The sequence below is a fragment of the Prunus mume genome, linkage group LG1 (assembly GCF_029339155.1).
Source record: "Prunus mume cultivar Tortuosa linkage group LG1, ASM2933915v1, whole genome shotgun sequence".
Taxonomy (NCBI): domain Eukaryota; kingdom Viridiplantae; phylum Streptophyta; class Magnoliopsida; order Rosales; family Rosaceae; genus Prunus; species Prunus mume.
The window spans coordinates 30,000,290-30,021,144 of NC_142698.1; the positions used below are offsets into that span (position 1 = coordinate 30,000,290).

Below are 20,855 nucleotides of genomic sequence, written 5' to 3' on the forward strand. Positions count from 1 at the left end.
ACACTATTAAAAAAATCAAGCTGAAAATCAACTATAAAATAATGCTACAAGTATTAGGGTGTACTAGGGGTATTTTTGGTAGTTCTATAGGGTGTACTTAGTTAATTTTATATTTTAATTAAAATATTAGGGTGTACTTAGATCATAGAGTATATTCAGTTAATTTTAGGGTTTGTTTAATAACACTTAATTATTAATTGTCATACATTTAAACGATGGAGATCTAAATTTTGTCATTTAAGAATTCTATGTAATTTTCAAATCCTTTATCCAAACGGAAGGGGCAGGAGCAGACCAAGGCGGCGGCTGAGGTTTTTGTTAAAGGACCAAAATAGAATTCATGTATAAATTTAGGAACCATTCTGATTGAACACTCTTTTTTTTGTTATTGTCAAAAGTCCTATTCACCTTTAAAAAACTATAGCATGTGCCAACTTGTCATGAAATAGAGAGTTGGAGAACCAAAATTCAATCGGGATAAATTCAGGCACTATTTCGGTCGAAAACCCCAAATTACAAAATTACAAACTTATTCTAGGGAGGGAACGAGAATGGCAAAGCCCCAGCCTACTCGTATTTCATTGTGGGGTGGGTCCCACTCCGACGGCAACATGAGGAAAACCTTGTTGTGGGCCCCGGCACTTGAATTGGGGGGCGCGTGAGCTACATAAAAATGTATCTCAGAGAGAGAGAGAGAGAGAGAGAGAGTCAGAGTTGCGTTGGTGACCCCTTGGACTAATGAGTAATGGGGATACCAAATGAAGCAGAAGGCGCAGGTAATACTTCCAAAGCAGGACGAAACCGCCAGTTTAGAATTTTGCGAAAATGATGATGCAGTTGGCAATCATGCCACCCTCCCTCTCTCACTAAACCCTATCTGACCTGAGAACAAACAAGGCTCTCTCTCCTCTCTTCATCCTCCGCGTTCATTAAAACCCAGAGAGAGACAGAAGAGAGGAGGGAGGGGCCTTGTTGGTTTCTGAGACACAGTAGCAGCTCTCTCCTCAATTTTATCCCTGCAGAGGAGAAAGAAAATGCCTGGAGCGACTCTGCTCACCCAACAACTCAACAACTTCATCCGCTCCTTGCGGGAGCAGGTCACCTCATCATCATCACCCCCATTTGATTGCTTTGCTTTGCTTCTCTCTTTTTTTCTTCTTTCTTTCTGTTTTTCAATACAATCATTGTTTTGTTTTGTTTTTTTAAGTTTTGGTTTTATTTGAGGAGTTTTATAAGTTTTTGTTTTTGTGAGGAAGATAAGTAAAAAGGAATTGGGTTTTCTTCACTGAGTATTGCTAGCGCAGAAAGGAGATATGTTTCTAATTGGCATGTAATGCTGATGAATTTGGTGCTTCCAATCAGTTTTGGTTAGTGAAAAAGGAAGGAAATGTGGAGGTGGGGAAGGGGAAAGAAAACAAAAATGGCGGCGTTGGTTCTGCTAATTTTTGTAGTATGATATCGATGATGTTGTGTCTGCACTCTGCAGCTAAGAAAGATGATATCTTTCCAGGGAACAAAATATACTTTTATCTCTGTGCCACCAAGCATACCCCAATTTAGTCAGTTTCTGTAATTTAAGATAATCTCTGTTCAGTTTTAGATCATTTTTCAACCTTTATCATAGGGTTAATATTTGGGTTGCCTGGTTTTCTTTAACAGACAAAGAATGGTCATATAGATTAGAGACTAATTAATGACCACGTTTCTGGCAGGGAATACTGGACTTCCACTTTGAAGAACTGAAAGAGTTAGAAAGCGACACTCCTTGCTTAGTTGTGGAAGCAATAACCATGTTCCTTCGCGACGCTGACTTTTCTATAGCAGAACTTCTAAGAATTCTGTAATGCCTTCAATGATTTCAAGCAATTGCCTTTTTTATAATAGTTATTATGTATGTATATGTATATTTCCACTGACTGATTTTGGAGAATTCGATTTTAGGGGTGCACCTCTTATCAACTACACTAGGGTGACAGAAATTGCCTTCCAGCTCAAAGGAAGTAGCTCAAGGTAATATTGCCTATTACTTTTTGGGTTTCTGCCCATTTACATGCAATTTACTAAATTTTTTTTATGATTGTGATGTATCTGTGTGGTTTGGCAAATTTACTATATGAAGCATTGCTAAAATTTTCTTATCAAGCAGTTATTGTGTATGACATGATATGTTGATTACATATCCCAAAGGAAGTCTGAACCATTTGCACAGGACTCTTTGCATGTTTAAAACATTCAGAAGATACTGTTGGTTAGGAATTTTCCAATTTGGATGTAAATCTGCAGGACATATATACTTCATGTTTGTGATCATTAAATGAAACAATCTATTGTAAGAATGAGTTAAAAGATCTCTGAATTTGGTTCTTTATGCAAGTGTGCATATCTTATCCAAAATATTTGGAAGTGATATAACTACAAAATCCAGTGAAGACACTGATGCCACTCGTGTTGCATGTTTAAGATTGCATGTTTAAGATATCCAGAAGATATCTGTTGGTTAGGAATTTTCCAGTTTGGACGTAAATGTGCGTGGCATATAGATCACAGTTGTAAGCATTCATTAACTAAAGCAATTGATCTTAGCCAATCATCATTAGTAAAAAAAAACATTTCCATGTTTTGGATTATTTATGGAAACAACAAATATCTTATCCAATAAAACTCGGAAGCGACAGTGAAGATGTGAATGTTCACGCGCTCTGCTTTTTAAAACATTCCGAAGATGGTATTGGTAAGGAATCTTTCATTTTAGACGCTAATGTACATGGCATGGAGATCCCGTTTGGAATGGATCATTAATGAAAGCAATTAATCATTACCAATCACTGTTTAAAACATTTCCAGTTGTTGGATACTGATGAAGACATAATTATCTTATCCATAGAAGTTGGAAGGAAGTGCTAACTAAGAAATCTAGTAGACTAGTACTGTAGGCAATGCCACGCATATGCTAGTGCGTGGCGTATGCAGTTTCAAAATTATTTTTGGAAGATAGTGCTAACTTAAATCTAGTGCTGAAGTAGTCAACACCACGCGAATGCTAGCGCGTGGCGTATGCAGTTTCAAAATGCTTTTTGGAAGCAAGTGCTAACTCAGAAATCTAGTACTTAAGTAGTCATTCGCGTGGTGTATGCAGTTTCAAAATGCTTTTTATTGTGACGCCATAGTGATTATACCCCACCTAGTCTGTTTCTAACCTGGGGCTAACCAGTGTACACATACTTTTATTAAATGGTTATTATTGATAAAGATAAATTGCATCCAAAGACACTATATAAGGCTTACTTACTACTTATATTTATTGGTTATGGATTTTCAGTTTTGATCCCTCTGAATTTGTGTATTGCATATTATATGAGCCCAAATGATGCTTCTCTGTTTTATCCTTTTACTTTGGTAAAAGAATATTGATGCCATTCAGTGCATTTGGCATTGCAGTGTTGGTGGTTGCCGGATGGCCCAAGCCTGTTGTGAGCTTCGAGATGCAAGTGAAGCATATTCCAAAGAAAGGTACAAAACTGTCCTCTTACCTTCACCAAGCTGGCTTTAACGATGAAGCATATATTTTACAGCACCACATGTATTATCAATTTTGAGGAAATCATGCTAATTTTACAATTCTGCAACCACCAAAATTTGAAGGTTCTTTCTTTCTTTAGAGTTTAGAGGATTCATCTCTTAGACAATTCTTTGACAAAGGTTAGGCCAAAAGGAACATAAGCAAGGGAGGATATTATAAAATTAATTGCTCAAAAATTTGAACATCATTCCTTGTTTATGACTTCTGTACATATGGTTAGGTTCAAATTCTAACCCTGACATTAGCATGTGTCACAGTAAGTTTTAAAGATAGCCCTACCTATATGAAGCTTTGCAAAATACTTAACGGCTTAAGGTATTAAAACTTACAGATTCAAATATCTTAGAAACATTCTGGTGAAGAGAAAGAATACCATTGAACAACCTTGGAATTAGTGCTAGTTGGGACAATACACGTTTCAACATGACAAGGAATTTTTAGCTGTGTCCTAATGCCCCTTTTCTTACTGAAACTCTTTCTTTGGAAAATGCTATCTTTTAGGTCCCTTTCAGGCTTTGACAGGGTCAGACGTGAGTATCTTGTCTTGCGGGAGAATCTGAATCAAATTCTTCAGGTAATACTTATTCTGAACTTTGATCTTTCTCAGCTTCACTTTGTAGATATGTTTCTTTGTCTTTTTTCACATACTGTAGCAAATATATAGATGTATACAGAGGTCATGTATGTTAAACAATAAAGAGTACATGCTAACAAAAGAATGACCGAGGTTTTGGACTTTCTAACACCTTATGAAGATGCCATATTTTTGTTGTTGTACTGACTGCAGAAGGAAAAAAATGGATTGATCATTTCTAGAACAAAAACCCTTATAGTAGAATACTTTCTGCGGTGATTTTCCTTCATTTGAAATGCTCTAGTATGCAGATTTGTGCCCAACTTTTTTTTTTTCTTCTCAAAAACTATTCTGAAAACATACTGGGTTACAGATGGAACATGCAATTAACGCGTTTGAGCCCAGAAGGCGCCGTCAGTAGAGAGATTGTTTGTTCAGTCTGCTAGCTTTTCTCCAGAGGATCAGATCATGTGGTATATTAGCTGTATACTAGTGTTTATTACAAGAACTTGGTATCTTTTGTAGACCGGTTTATGACTAGTTTTGTGGTGTATGAAGTGAATATAGTTGAGACTGACTGTCTGTTTCATGTTGTGATATAAAGTTGGGACTTCATTAGTTCATTTGGTATCGCCTTAAAGTAGCTCTCTTATAAATACATTTGACTGCTAGTGTATAAGAAAAATACTTACTGCAAAAATTCTAGTATTTATTTACCATTAAGTTCCATATATATATATATATATATATATATATTTGTGATATTTAATTTTGTTTTCAAAATCGATGACAGAGATGAAGCTGTCATTATTTTATAAAGGGAAAAAGAGTGTTGAATATATATGATGATTTTATTACTCCCATTTTCACTGTAGACGAAAGGGACCATCAGCTTATTTCACTATCGAAATTACCGAAAGGAGAAAACATTGGTAGGAACTTCCCTCCAAACGAACATTCAAATATTTCTTTATTTTTTTTTCTGAAATCCAAATATTTTCTGTTTTTGGTCCGAAAAAGAAATTTATCTTCTTTTTAAAATGTTGGGGGAGGGGGAAATGGAACCTAAGACCTAAGATGTAGGGACTAATGCTTTTAATCACTTGAGCTATAGGCCCATAGCGATACGTTGATTCTTTAATAAAGGCTTAATTATGTACATGCTCCCTATGCTTTCTAACTTATCTCAGATTACCACCTGTGTTTGCAAACGGCTCAAAATACTTCAACGCGTTTAAAAACCGTCTCACGTTACCCTTTCCGTTAGTTTTTGAAGTTCCATTCTGACGTTCTTATTCATCCCCCAAAATTCCGAACAGCAGCCCATCCCCTTTGTTATTGTTCATCGCTTATTTACCCTCCAAAACTCAGAAATTTCTCATAACCAACACAACTAGCAGCAAGAACAGCTCGAGAGGTTGAAAAACCATACCTGGATCGAAGCAAATGGTGCTCGGAATCGCCCGAACGAGCGATGAAGATTTCGTAAAATCGGCCAATTTCTTGCTTTTTTCGGCAATCCAGACGGCAGTTGGTAGCGGATGAGATGTGAGGGTGGTAGAGGACAACGTGTTGGTTCTTTTGATACCCATGTCGTCGCTTGAGGTGGCAGAGGAGGAGATGACAGCCCAAAACTGGTCGGATGAACAATAACAAAGGGATGGGTTGCTATTCTGGAATTTTGGGGGATGAACAAGAACGTCAGAACGGAACTTCAAAAAACTGAAAAGGGTAACGTGAGACGGTTTTTAAACGCGTTAGTACTTTGAGCTGTTTACAAACACAAGTGGTAATCTGAGATAAGTTGGAAAGCATGTACATAATTAAGCCTTTAATATTAAATGGTACAATTAGTTAGGAGTGAAATTGACAAGGATTTGGTGGAAAATTCAAGCCCAACACGACGCCCTTAGTTCAGGTTCAAGTCCTTCTATAGTGAGGCCTTATATGACGTCCAACAATTAAAAGATAGAGCCTCATTCACTATGGAATTATCAGTTCAGGTTCGGCATTTGAAATTATAACTTGATTAGAATTAAACAACTCAACTCAGAAGTCAACTAAATCCCAATATATTTGGGATTGAGTGATTAGCCAAATTATATGTAATTGATTGTACATGATTTGCTTTCCTTTATTAGTCTCTTGATTGTAGGAAACTTGGGTATAGATACCCTTGACACTGTAAAGAGAAAATTATCAAGTAATCAAATATTCTTCCTTTGATTACAATTTTACATGGTATCAGAGCAAGGGAAAACCTAGCTCTTGTTTTTTTCTCTTTACCATAAAAAATCCCAGCTTCCTCATTCTTTGTTTATGTTAGCTTTTGCCATGGCTAATGACAAAGAAGTTGAAACTTCTTCCAAGGATGGAAACAAGTCTGAAGTTTCCAACCCTTTTTTCATTCATCACTCTGACCATCCTGGCATGGTTCTTGTATCCAAACCGTTGAATGGAGACAACTATGGGACATGGTGTCGTTCCATGCGAATCTCCTTGAGTGCCAAGAACAAACTTGGTTTTGTTGATGGCACTGTCAAGAAGCCTTCAAAGACAATCGATCCTGATGAGTTTTCTCTTTGGCAACGTTGCAATGATATGATCCTATCTTGGATCTTGAATTCCCTTGATCAAGACATAGCTGATAGCGTTATCTACTCTGACACTGCTCAAGATATATGGGAAGATTTGAAGGAGCGTTTCTCTCAAAGCAACGTTCCTTGAATTTTCCAGATCCAACGTGACATTGCTTCCCTTACTCAAGACCAAATGTCGGTTGCTGCTTAATACACAAGACTTAAGGGGCTATGGGATGAGTTGGCATCATATAATGATGTGCCGACCTGTACCTATGGTGCCATGAAAGATCACGCTAAACGTGATGAGAGGATTAAGGTGATGCAATTTCTCATGGGTCTGAATGATTCATATGCTGCTGCTAGTGGACAGATTCTTCTTATGCAGCCCCTACCATCCATATGCAACATCTATTCCTTAATTTCCCAAGAGGAGAAGCAACGACAATTGGGGACTTCTCATACTACCTTGGAACCTACTGCAATGGCTGTTTGCCAACACCAGGGACCTTCGAATTCTAATCGCAAGCCTCTTCACTGCACTCACTGCAATCGAGATCATCACACAATTGATACCTGTTATAAACTTCATGGTTATCCTCCCGAGCATCGACTGCACAAATCCAACCGAAACAAGAAAGGCTCAAGTTCCTCTGCCAATCACGTGCAAAACAATCCCACTATGCAAGAATTGAAGTCTGCCATGCCTAACCTATCTGGCAGTGAGTATCAACAGATTCTTACCATGATGAATGATAAGAAAGAGCCACAAGCAAACTCTGCAGGTTTGTCATATATTATCCTTTACCTTTACACCGCTGGCTGATTGATAGTGGCGCAACAGATTATATTACATCCACCTCACATTCTTTTACGTCCACAAATAACAACCCTTCCATTCCACCAGTTGTATTGCCTAGCGGTGAAAAGGCTTCTATTATTTCCGTTGGGAATACTTCTCTCAACTCATCTCTTTCTTTAAACAATGTCTTATATGTGCCTAGCTTCAAAGTTAATTTGATGTAAATAAGCAAACTTACACAAGGACTTCATTGTTCCATCTCCTTTTTTCCTAATTGGTGCATTTTGCAGGACTTGGCTACAAGAAAGACGATTGGTATGGGTAAACAGCAAAGAGGTCTTTACTACCTGGTTTCTTTGGCGTCAGACAAGCCTTCCCTTCTCCCACCATCATGCAACCATGCTCATGAACTCACCTCTGGCACAACCGTTTAGGCCATCCATCATCTTCTCGTTTACAATTTTTAGTTAAGAATGTTTTAAATTTCCCTTTTTCAAATAATGCTTGCGAGGTTTGTCCCTTGGCAAAGCAAACTCGATTACCTTTTAATTTAAGTTCTATTTCTTATTCTAAACCATTCTCTCTTATTCAATGCGACATTTGGGGGCCACATAAAATTGCATCTTTTTCAGGGGCTCGTTATTTTCTAACTATTGTGGATGATTTTACTAGGTTCACATGGTTATTTCTCATGCAAAATAAATCTGAAACACAAAACCTGCTTAAATCATTTTTTGCCTTTGTCCAAACACAATTCAATACTCAAGTACAACAAATACGCGTCGATAATGAAGGTGAATTTTCTTCCATGCGTCGTTTCTTTCACGAACATGGGGTTATCTATCAACATACTTGCGTCTACACACCACAACAAAATGGTGTTGTAGAGCGCAAGCACCGACATATCATAGAGATGGCTAGGGCTTTATGTTTTCAGGCACATCTCCCTATTTCATTTTGGGGAGAGTGTGTTCTCACCGCCACTTACTTGATCAATCGTCTACCCACTGCCCTTTTATCCAAGATATCCCCATATGAGAAGCTGTACCATAAACCTCCTTCTTATACCCACCTCCGCATTTTTGGTTGTTTAGCTTATGCCACCATTGTCTAACCTTCCCATAAATTTGATCCTAGAGCCAAACGATGTGTTTTTCTTAGTTACCCTTTCGGTCAAAAAGCCTACAAATTATTTGATCTTACCACCAAATTTTTTTTTTACTAGTCGCGATGTCGTTTTTCATGAGAGTTACTTTCATTTCCAAACTCTACCTTCTTCCTCTTCCACGAAACCTCCACCTCCTGTTTTACCTTTTCCTTTATCTGATTTGTCATCTCCTTCATGTATATCTCCTGACTTACCCTCACCACTTCCTCCATCTCCTTCTACCCCACTCCATCTCACGGCTTCTTTCGACGCCGCTGTTCCCATTTTTCCCTCCGACACCACTGCCATACCATCCCCATCACAACCTTCCTCTCCTTCTGTACCACCAGCCCCCATCCGCCACTCTCTTCTCCACAAGGTTAAACCAACCCATCTCCACGATTATGTTTGCTCACAGGTTACTTTACCCACGCTTGACCAATCATCGGACTCCTTGCCATGTCGCACCAAAGGTACTCATTATCCCTTTCTAATTTTCTTTCTTATCACCGTTACTCACCATCACACTTTACTTTCATTGCTAATATTAGTCGGCCAGTGGAACCCAACACTTTTGCAGAGGCTGTTTCTAATCCACACTGGCAAGAGGCCATGCAATCTGAACTTGCAGCTTTGGAATCCAATCAGACTTGGTCCCTCACTTCTCTTCCACATGGGAAGCAACCCATTGGATGCAAATGGGTCTATAAAATCAAGCATCGTTCTGATTGCACCATTGAGTGCTATAAGGCTCGTCTCTTGGCCAAAAGATACACTCAAACTGAAGGTCTTGACTACCATGACACATTTTATGCTTCGGTGTGTTCTTGCTCTTGCCGCCGCCCATAACTGGTCTTTGCATCAGCTTGATGTCCACAATGCATTCTCCATGGCGATTTACATGAGGAAATCTTTATGTCACCTCCTCCTGGTCTTCAGTGACAGGGGGAGTATTTGGTATGTGGCCTTCACAAATCCTTGTACGGATTGAAGCAAGTATCTCGCCAATGGTTTTCTAAGTTCACTGAAGCCATACAAGCTACTAGTTTCACTCAGTCCAAAGCCGATTATTCTATTTTTACCTGCAAAAATGAAAGTCTTTCACCGCTCTTTTGATGTACGTTGATGACATCTTGATTGCATGAAATAATTTACCTGCCATTGATGCTCTCAAGCAATTTCTTAATACTCGTTTTAAGATCAAAGACCTTGGTGATCTTAAATATTTTTTGGGCATTGAGGTCTCATGTTCCAAGAAAGGTATTTCTATTTGTCAAAGGAAATATGCACCGGATATTATTAAAGATGGAGGAGATTTGGGAGCACGTCCAGTAAGCTTTCCCATGGAACAAAATTCCAAAATTTCTTCTGATACAGGTGAGATACTTCATGATCCAGCAAAGTATAGACGATTGGTGGGACGTCTGATTTATCTCACCATAACAAGACCTGATATTACGTATTCAGTAATATACTCAGTAGATTCATGCATGAGCCTCGCAAGCCACACTTAGATGCCGCCATGAGAGTTTTGAGGTATCTGAAAAGTACACCAGGACAAGGACTCTTCTTTCATGCTAGAAATGAGATGAAGTTGACGGCATACTGTGAGTCAGATTGGGCGGGATGTTCAACCACACGAAGGTCAACAAGTGGCTATTACGTGTTTCTTGGAAATTCTTTGATCTCATGGAGAACAAAGAGACAAAAAACAATATCTCTTTCTTCAGCAGAGGCTGAATATCGTGCAATGACAAGTGCTTGCTGTGAAATTACTTGGTTGTGTTATCTATTGCAAGACCTACAACTCCCAGACCCAGGACCAGCTACTTTACACTGTGATAACCAAGCTGCGCTGCACATATATGCCAATCCAGTGTTCCATGACAGAACTAGACACATTGAAATCGACTGTCATTTTATTCGGGATCATATTCTGGACAGAACAGTGGTTACAAGATATATTTCATCTCAACAACAAGTAGCAGACGTGTTTACGGAGGCCTTGGGAAAAGAATATTTTTCGGCTATGGTGTTGAAGCAGAGAAAATTAAAAGAACAATATTACCTGGAAAATTTGTTGTGAAGCTGTGAACGATTCTTGGGATGAGTCGCATACAAAGTCGCTCTCTTTAAGACGTTTCGCTGCTCTGCCCAATTTGTGCAAGCAATTCAGAAAAGGCCACTACGTCCCCAGGATAAAACAGCCCCAGAATCTTCTCTGTCTAGGTCTTCCTTGCACTAAGGAAGGACCCGAATACAAACACCTTTCTATGTTGCTCAGAAACCTTAGTTTAGAAAATAAGAAAAAGATATGAAGAGAAGGAAGGCAGCAGCTATGGTCTGTTTTTTTTCCCTCCTAGCTATATCAAATATATATACAAGATTTATCACAAAGAGATGTTGTGGGCATCAATGCATCAGTTGAAAAAAGATTCAGCCCATATTAATAGAAAATTATCACAAAGAGACGTTGTGGGCATCAATGCATCAGTTGGAAAAAAAAGATTCAGCCCATATTAATAGAAAATAACTCCTATTAATAAAGACAATTTAAGGCAATTATTGAATTATTGAAAAGATATATTTTTAAAAATAAAAAATAAACATATATACCAATTTCAACAGTGTGCAAGTTGGGAGTTCACAACATTCACTCTCCAACTTGAAGGGGAGTGTTGAGAAGTCAACTAAATCCCAATATATTTGGGATTGAGTGATTAGCCAAATTATATGTAATTGATTGTACATGATTTGCTTTCCTTTATTAGTCTCTTGATTGTAGGAAACTTGGGTATAGATACCCTTGACACTGTAAAGAGAAAATTATCAAGTAATCAAATATTCTTCCTTTGATTACAATTTTACAGGATTGCCCAAATTGAACAAGTTGGGCTAGAAGAAGTTTTAACCTTAACCTGTACATGTAAGGCGTTTAAGCCCCCAACTTCAACCCACAAGCTCAATCCCCAATAAAACCGAAAAGGAAAAACAAATGACTTTGAGAAATGTAAATAAGTTAGGCTGCATGCGTACAGTCAAACAGTAAAACATGAAGGAGCCAAGCGAAAATCATGAAGTTCATGCTGAAGTTATGAAGAAACAAAGTACATGCAAAGCTCATGCCAGTTAAAGACTCATAGACATGTTATAACATATATGTAGCATGAAAACAACACACAGTACAGTATACTATATATAACCATGCATGCATATTCCATCCAGAGGTTCATTTCTCTGTTTTGCAATTGCCTTTCTTCCTCGTTTCGCTTTGATCTCTCTCTCTCTCTCTCTGAGGAAAATGGCTGGGAGGACGGACATTGCCGAACAGCTCAAGGAACTCATCTCCTCCTTGAAAGAACAGGTCAACTCACCCCCATTAATATCTTTGTTCATCAGTTTATTGCTTTGCTTATATTTATCTTAATTTCCTCTCTTCAAATTCTTGTTTTTTTGAAGTTTTTTTTTGGAGGACTTATGTTTGGAGAAAAAATAAGGCTGAAATTTCAGATAATCTTTGTTTCTCAGAGTATATAGATCATTTCTTCCTCCCTCTTCTCTTTTATTAGTTACCTTGATCATGGGGTTATTTTATATGGCTGGTCTACTTTCTTAGTATTAGTTAATGTCAACATTTCAACTTTTGATAACAAATAAAATCTGATCAAGTAAATTAATATTTCAGCTAATTAATTAAATTATCAAACTATATATATATATGTTTCCTGGCAGGGCATTCTAGATGAGAAGTTTGATGAAGTGATGAGACGGTTGAAAGATGAACGAAACCCTCGCTTTGCTGTTGAAATCATAAACCACTTCTACGGTGATGCTGAAAATAACCTAGAAGAACTTACAGACCTGTAAGTAATAATTTTCTTCACTGTTTTCGTTAAGTAATTATTGGGGTTTTCACATACATAATGTGTGTGTCTGTGTATATGTATTGATTTTTGGAGAATTCAATTGCAGGAGTGTTCTTCCTATCATGGACTATCCTCAGCTGACAAATCTCGCCCTCAGTCTCAAGGACGCTTGCTCAAGGTAATTGTAGATCATTTTTTAGATGCCTATTTACTGTGCATATATACTTAGAAGAAAAGTATGATTTTGATGCACCTGTGTTGTATATGCTGTACATTGCCAAAATAATATGTGTGAACACCATATCAGCTTGAAGAACATAAAAGAGAACAAAATATCATATATTATTGCTAATAATTTCTTATAAAGTATCCAAAAAAGATATATTTTAGTGTATAGAATTTTTTAAAAAAATTTCTGCTGTACACCGTTAAAAATTCTATTTCTTGTCAAATCATATTCTTAATTTAACGATGTGCTTACTAACATGGAATGGGAATGCGAAGATTGGGAAGTTACTCCCATTCAAGGCCATTTCAGTGTTTACTAACACGACTATACACACACATAGCATTGGTCATGAATCATGATTGGAATTACAGTTTTGGTTGCAGCCGGATGGCCATTGCCTGCGGCGAGCTCCGAGATGCAAGTGAAGCAAAGAACAAAGAAGGGTAATAAGATTTTTAACTTGTTCTCTCATTATCACCAAGTAATGGTAATTTCAATATATCTTTGTGTTTTTTCTTTATATATTTTTTGTGGAAAATTTTAGCTGCTTCACTTATTTATTTTTCTCTAGGTGCCTTATGGTTCTTGAACATATCCGCCGTGAATACGCTGTCCTGCAGAAGAATCTGAATCAAATTGCTCAGGTAATATTTCTTATAATAAACAAATATATAGAGCATGTAGAGACTTATTAATTATGACTATGCATTGATGAATAAACGTGCTTAAAAAGAAATAAATTGATTGATAATTTCTTGACCCGAAAAAAGAACACAGAAATAGACACAATTTCAACGGTGATTATGCTCCCACAGGTGCACTAATATTCTTATTTTTATTTCCTTCACAAAAATCAAAAATTTCTGGAAACATAACGCGGCGCAGCTGGACCGAGCAATTTATGAAAATGCGATTAGAGGACGCTATTATTAAGTAGAGAGCTGCTATGTTTGATCTGTTCGGTCTCTCCAGAAGATCATATTATATGTTCTTGAATAAGTTTGATATTATAACTTTTGAATAAGTTCACAGTGATCAAAGGAACATTCCCCGTTTAAGACTTAGTTTTGGATATCCTTTGGTGTCTTTATGTTATCTTTTAATTTGGCTACTATTGGATTATAATCTCCACCATTTGATTGTCACATTTGTGCTTTTCATTCCATTTCTTTTGGTAGGACAAAAAAACCAGTCAACCGATAAAACTGACTAATCGGCCGATTTGATTCAAATTTTGACTGGAATAAAAGTTAAACGGAGCAGTATTCGGTTTAGTTATGCCTAGCTACGGTTTTTAAAACCTACAAACCGTTCCAATCGGATATTTTAGGAAGTGCAAGTAATTGATTATTGATGGGTATCCCTCTTTTGGTCGAGGAGGGAGAGAGAAAAATATGGTTGGTTGTGAGATAACAAAAGGAAAAGAATCCTTTGATAAAACTGAATTTTTAATAGCCGCATCAATTTCATTAATAAAAGGGCATTACAAGAACATAGCCCCCATATTTAATAAGGGTGCATTTTTGCTCACCACCTTAACTTTAGGTGTACCCTCACCACCCCTGCCAAAAGTTGACACATGTCCATGAGTTTAACTATAGTTAATTCTTTATTTTTTATTTATTTGATAACATTATTATGAGAGAGAAACAATACTTCAATAAAACATTTCCTGATTTACCCTTATTAACCTAGCAAACTTTCCACTTTTCTAAATTAATTAACAACTACCCAAATAAATAATTGGCAATTGGCTTTATATCTCGTGCTTTAATATGAATATCAATTCACAGGCTTCAATACTTTGAAGAACACACCCAGATACTTTGAATCTCAATTGGCTTTAGTTAACTCCTTTTATACACGCCCAAAAGTTACACTGCTCTTCAATATATTATTACGTTGCAATTTCTCAATATCCTTGAACCTGTTTTCTTTCTTCAACCAATGAGTTAATTATGATGTTGCAAGTTTCCAACCAATTAATTTTAACGTTGCAAGTTCTGGACTAATTAATTCTGGTTTTATTATTCTGAATAAAGCTTACTCCATAGGAGCAAAATATATTGGAGTTGCAGAAATTCCAAAAACGTTGAAGGAACCAAGCTCTGCAATAATACCCTTCATTGTCTCATTCCTCTGGCTCTGCAGTACGGTTCATTCTATCATTCATTTCTGTGCTAGTCTTGATCCACCAGTAAAGACGATACCAACATCATGGACTAAAAAAACTAAATAACGCAGAGCAATCACGAAAGTATAAAAAATAATCAAGCAATACAAAGTACTACCAAAAAAAAAAAAGCAGCATAGATTATTACCTATCTTTCATTGAACAAATGGAGGAAGCTTGCAATTGAAGAGCAGCATAGATTATTATTTGGGTAGTTAATTAATTTAGAAAAGTGGAAAGTTTGCTAGGTTAATAAGGGTATATCAGGAAAAATCTTATTGAAGTATTGTTTCTCTCTCATAATAATGTTATCAAATAAATAAAAAATAAGAATTAACTATAGTTAAACTCATGGACATGTGTCAACTTTTGGGAGAGGTGGTGAGGGTACACCTAGGGTTAAGGTGGTGAGCAAAAATGCACCCTATTTAATAAGAATGTTTTGTTGATATTCATAATATATGCTTTCCAAAATATGGATCTTCACAATTCAGTTTATAGTATAGCAGAAAAGCTACCCAGAGCAAATCATGTCCATGCCTAGTTATATAAATTGACCTACGGTTGTGCGGTTGGACTGAAAACACCAAAAACCGCCTGTAACCGACCGTCAATGGATTAAATTTTGATATGAATTTGATTTAATAAATAGGATATGGATTGACACTTTCAACCTCATAATCTGATATCCCGTTAACTTAGCAAATAAACTATGTGTTATAAATGATTTGACCAGAAAATAGTTCTGGAAATTTTATATGGATGTGTACGTAACGGCAACTTGAGTCTTTAGACACTGAAAATGTAAGTGTAACAACCCCTTCCTGGAAATTCCTTTATGTTATTTAAATCCAAGCTACTTAGACCATTTTACCCTTAGGAATTTAAGTTTTGTTTTCGGGGGTCTAGTTTTCAGATTTTTCTTTGTAGTTGGACGTAGAGCTCCATCCAACAAAGGCGTAGGCGGAAACAAATCTAGAATTGGAGTTGAAACAGAAAAGTTACACGGCTTTAAAGTTCAAGGGTTGCAAGAAAAAATGAACTCTAAAACTGCACCCAAGTGTGTGCCACATGGCATGCCTAGATTTTATATATATATAGGGAACTTCAGTTTAGGAATCCCTCAAATTTGAGGGACATCTTTGCAGGTCCCATTCTGTATTATATCTCACTAATACAAACCGTCTATTTTGTAGATAGTCATTCAAAGATCTCTCTACAAAAAACTCACTTGAATCCGATATCATCTGACCACTCAATTAAAATATTGAAATTTTAGTATTTTCTTAAAGTATCGTGTTCATTGATTTTGTAGGACATAATTGGATGTTGAAATGGTTTCCAATTTGTCTAATTATTTTGCAAGGATGATCTATGAATGTAGACTTAAAAACATATGGTTTGGATCGTTGAAAAAAAATTCACGACCATGCTCATCGTCCGACCACCATTGGTTGCTTCACTTGTCGGAAAATGTTCATGATCAACCGACCATTGTAACCAACCAAAGATCCGACCCAAATTGACGTCGTACGCCACGGATATTGAGTGAGAAGTGGGGTGTGCCAGCAACTGACAACCAAAAGATTCCCGCCTCCGCCATTTCTGATCAATTTTCCAGCCAATCATGACAAAAATTACGTAGGCCTATATATGAAAGTTGCTCCTCTCAGTGTTGTCTTTAATTTGGCTAGGTGGCAATCGACAATTTTAGAGGTGACCTATTTTTACCCCAGTGTGATGTCCTAGTTGTCCCAAGCATTATTGTTTGCATTGATTCGATCATTTGCCCGATGATCAGAGACTTCACCTATTATGGATCGTTTGATAAGAGATGATCGGACCGTTGGATCATCTCCAAATTTTAGTATGTGGTTCCTGATGTTGCTAGAAGTGTGTAGAAACTTATTGAACAAAAGTCCGAGGTTCGCATGTCACATCTCGGGATCGGCTCCGCCATAACACGATATTGTCCGCTTTGGGTCCCCCTCTCTGCCCTCACGGTTTTGTTTCTGGTAACTCACGAGCAACTTCCCAGTGGGTCACCCATCCTCGGATTGCTCTAGCCCCCAACTCGCTTAACTTCGGAGTTCCCATAATTCCAAAGCCAGTGAGCTCCCAAAAGGCCTCGTGCTAGATGGAAGCAGGCATGTACATATAAGGCACATCACCCCCTCTCCGTTGGTCGATGTGGGATATTACATCGCATTCGCATGTCTCAAATTGTCTCGATTTACACGAATCAATCGTCGTCTATACTATCTACAAAGATCCAATCGTTGGATCGAGGCTAAATTGATAGGTTGTGGTTGGATGACTATCCTTGACCTATTGGAAATCACGAATTAGGAATCCGGTTTTGATTAATTTAGCATCAGACCTTTTGTGAGTGGACTTTTATTTTGAAATAAGGACAACGATCTTTTAAATTGAAAACCCTTTGCACATCAATGGTTCTGAATGAAACTCGATTTAATTATCGTCACTAGCTTATGATGTTACCAACATTGTTTTAATATGTTTTTCCTTGAGATTTTGTGGTTACATTGATAGAATTGAGATTTTTCGAAAATTTTCATTGTCATTTTGATTTCTCGATTATACTATGACTTTATATGGCTATATATTGAGATTGAGAAAGTGGTTTTTTAAAAGACCTTATGAGTACCCTCCCCTAGTTAACAATATAATGAGATACAATTAGGCATTTGGAACCCATCAAGACACAGGTATCTACTTTGAGCGAATGAATAAAATAAAAGAACGAATTTGTTGATGAGATTTTAATTTTTTAGGTCTTAAAATAAATCCAATATTTTTCCAATACAATCGAATTTGTTGATAAAAGAACCATATTGATGCTTATTGGATAAGAATTGATAAGTTCAATTAATTATTCAAATACAAACTAATAAATCAAGGGTGCTGCTAAACGAACCCTAAAATTAACTGAGTACACCCTATGATCTAAGTACACCCTAATATTTTAATCAAAATGTAAAATTAACTAAGTACATCCTATTTAACTACCAAAAATACCCTTAGTACACCCTAATACACTCTATTACACAACAACCTAATACCAATCCTAAACAAAGTTTCTCTTTTTCTGAGTGTTATACTTTTCCAGCTCTTACTTGTTGCAATTTCTACACTCATGAATCTCAATGGCTACAATTTATTTAAATTTTTTACTTTGGCCGGAAAGCAAGGGCATAGAAGACTTTCCGGCCATACAAACAATCTGACTATAAAAGGATTTGGGCTAAGGCGATACAATCTAAATCAAATATTGGGTTGGGCTCGGGGCGGGTCTGGTTGCAGCCATCCAATTTGCATTCCTATACTACAATTAGTAAAACATGAACAAAAAGCCAAGCACAAATAAACAGACCATCGTGAAGCTCATGAAGGTATGGAATGAAAAGCCAGACCAGAGACACGCAAAGCTCATGCCTCTTGAGTCTTAACGCACATTCTATGCAGCATGAAAATAACATCCACACAACCTATATATATAAATAAAACCATGCATCTGTCTCTATTGCCTTCTCTTCAGTCATTTCATCACTTTCATCTCTGTACTCTCTCTCTCTCTCTCTCTCTCAAAACAAAACAAAAAAAGAAGAAGAAAAAAATGTCTGGGAAGGAACTTGACCAAGAGCTCAAGGAACTCGTCAGCTCCTTGCAAGACCAAGTCCTTCTCTAATCTTTTTACTTTTGGAGTTTATTGCTTTGCTTTCTCCTCTCTAATTTTTTTTTTTTGAAAGTTTTATTTATTCATCTTAACTTATTTTATTTTATTTTGTTTGTTTATTGTGTAATTATATAATTTCTGTTTCTTCTCTCTCTTTTTTTTACCCTGATCAAAGGATTACTATTTAATGTCAATATTTTATATTTTAATAATATATAACAAAAAGATGATCAAGTTAAATTAATATAGCAGCTAATTAACTACTATATATACGGACGTTTCCTGGCAGGGAATTTTGGACGAGCAATTTGATCAAATGAAAGCAGTTCAGGATGAACAAAATCCTTGCTTTGTTGTGAATTTGATCACCACATTCCTTGGTGATGCTGAAAATATTTTGGCACAACTCAGGACGTATCTGTAATTTTCTTCACTGTTTTAATTTACTATTTTGTTTTTACATATAAATTATTTATATTATATATATATATATATGTATTGATTTTGGAAAATTCAATTTTAGGAGTGCTGAGGATCCTGATGAAGTCAACTATCCCCAAGTGGCAACTCTTGCCCTCACGCTCAAGTGAAGTAGCTCAAGGTATAATAAATTGAATGCCACAGTTTATTTTAATTTTAAATGCTAAACCTTTTTGTTTTAGGTTTTGTTGCTAAATGAAAATTCAAAGCAATTTTGCACAAAATTGTAAATTTAACAGAATGTTGTGACCTAAACTAAAGTAGCCGGATCCGAAATAGCTCAAGATAAACTAGAATGTCAGCTAATTTTTTGACCAAGAAATAGTGACAACCGTATTTATATTGAGTTGAGTTCAACTAAATGTTCTGTTTTTTTCTTGTTGACCGTATTTTAATTAAATGAAAAAAGTGACGTGTAAGGATGTGAAGAATTGTTACACATCGAAATTTTTTAAAAACCTGCAAGGATTTACAAAAAGTTGGATTACTCCCCACCCTCTCCCCCATAAAAAAAAAAAGAAGTAATAAATTAATTTTTTCACGCTTACTATATACATAAAGACTAACCATGGTTTTAAGTTTTTAATGTTGAATGATATATGTATAGAAAATAAGCCCAAATTATTCTTTCTTGTACATCCTTTTGTCACACTAAAGAATTTAATGACATTGATCCTCTCTGCTGAATTTGGACTTACAGTGTTGGTGGTTGTCGGATGGCGTTAGCCTGTAGCCAGCTCCGAGATGCAAGCGATGCAAATGACCATGAAGAGTAAGAATTGGATACTATTAGAACCCTTATTTGATCTACATGGATAAAGACCTCTCTTATGAAAACTGTTTTTGACGCAAATCTTATGCTTGCAGGTGCATTATTGTTCTTGACCTTGTTAACCAACAGTTTCTCGTCTTGCGGGAGAATCTGAATCACATTGTTCAGGTACCGGAAATTCTTAGTTTTAACATGCATTTTTTACTTCATATTTTGCTCTTGTTTTGTTCTAATATTCTTTTTTTTTCCCCCCAACAAAAATCTGGAAACATAATGGAGTGCAGATGGAACGCGCAATCCATGAAAATGAGGTCATCAAAAGGCGCAATATGTAGAGAGAGCTGGTTTGTTCACTTTGTTAGGAGACCTTCTCCAGAAGCTCATTGGTTTCTTTATTATGTTGTTGGCTATGGAATAAAAGTTCATTACTGAACTTACTATCTTTTATTACAGACACATATATATTATGGGTGAAATACTAGTTTCATGATAGATTACAGAGATAACATGCGAAAATAAACTATTTTGAACAAACTCTTGGAAGAATCTTTTCACAAAAAATATGAACACAAATTTTAATTGATATGTACTTTGAATTTCTTTTTACTTTTTTGGTTACATCAAAATATTTTACAAAAACAAAAACCAGCGACATGCCTATTTTATTCACATAGAAAAAAAATTCGTAGATGCCAAGATGTTAGTATTGATTTTTTTTTTCCTTATCAAGAACACAAACATTCATTAAACAATCCAAAACCAATTAATTACAATTGACAGAACTTGTGTGGTAAAGAGTGGCGTTATTAAAACATTGCCTTATAAACCAAAAAAGAGGAAAATCCAGTCAATGAATTACGATATGATTGAATTGCATTCACACTCCCCTGTCTCAATAAAGATATACCACAATAAGTTAAATATATGAGTTTTCGACTAAAATGGTCTTTCAACTT

General features: G+C 36.4%; 2 protein-coding genes, 1 long non-coding RNA gene and 1 pseudogene across 3 annotated transcripts; all 4 read left to right on the plus strand.

The window, feature by feature from the left end:
- The first annotated feature begins 705 nt into the window (after positions 1 to 705).
- Positions 706 to 4,777, plus strand: LOC103326995 (histidine-containing phosphotransfer protein 1-like). The gene is made up of 6 exons (XM_008229266.3): positions 706 to 1,097; positions 1,713 to 1,840; positions 1,942 to 2,010; positions 3,439 to 3,510; positions 4,082 to 4,154; positions 4,528 to 4,777. The coding sequence occupies exons 1-6, from the start codon at positions 1,035 to 1,037 to the stop codon at positions 4,573 to 4,575; spliced, it is 453 nt and encodes a 150-aa protein (XP_008227488.1). The 5' UTR covers positions 706 to 1,034; the 3' UTR covers positions 4,576 to 4,777.
- Positions 4,778 to 6,488: 1,711 nt separating this feature from the next.
- On the plus strand, positions 6,489 to 10,768 carry LOC148921555 (uncharacterized; annotated as a pseudogene).
- Positions 10,769 to 11,898: 1,130 nt separating this feature from the next.
- LOC103327801 (histidine-containing phosphotransfer protein 2-like) lies at positions 11,899 to 14,233 on the plus strand. Its single transcript, XM_089043142.1, has 6 exons — positions 11,899 to 12,046; positions 12,415 to 12,545; positions 12,655 to 12,726; positions 13,149 to 13,220; positions 13,349 to 13,421; positions 13,663 to 14,233. The coding sequence occupies exons 1-6, from the start codon at positions 11,984 to 11,986 to the stop codon at positions 13,708 to 13,710; spliced, it is 459 nt and encodes a 152-aa protein (XP_088899268.1). The 5' UTR covers positions 11,899 to 11,983; the 3' UTR covers positions 13,711 to 14,233.
- Positions 14,234 to 18,504: 4,271 nt separating this feature from the next.
- Positions 18,505 to 20,550, plus strand: LOC148921556 (uncharacterized). The gene is made up of 6 exons (XR_016123143.1): positions 18,505 to 18,647; positions 18,937 to 19,067; positions 19,171 to 19,248; positions 19,828 to 19,899; positions 19,995 to 20,067; positions 20,184 to 20,550. It is a non-coding gene; the product is annotated as an uncharacterized LOC148921556 (long non-coding RNA).
- Positions 20,551 to 20,855: the final 305 nt, after the last annotated feature.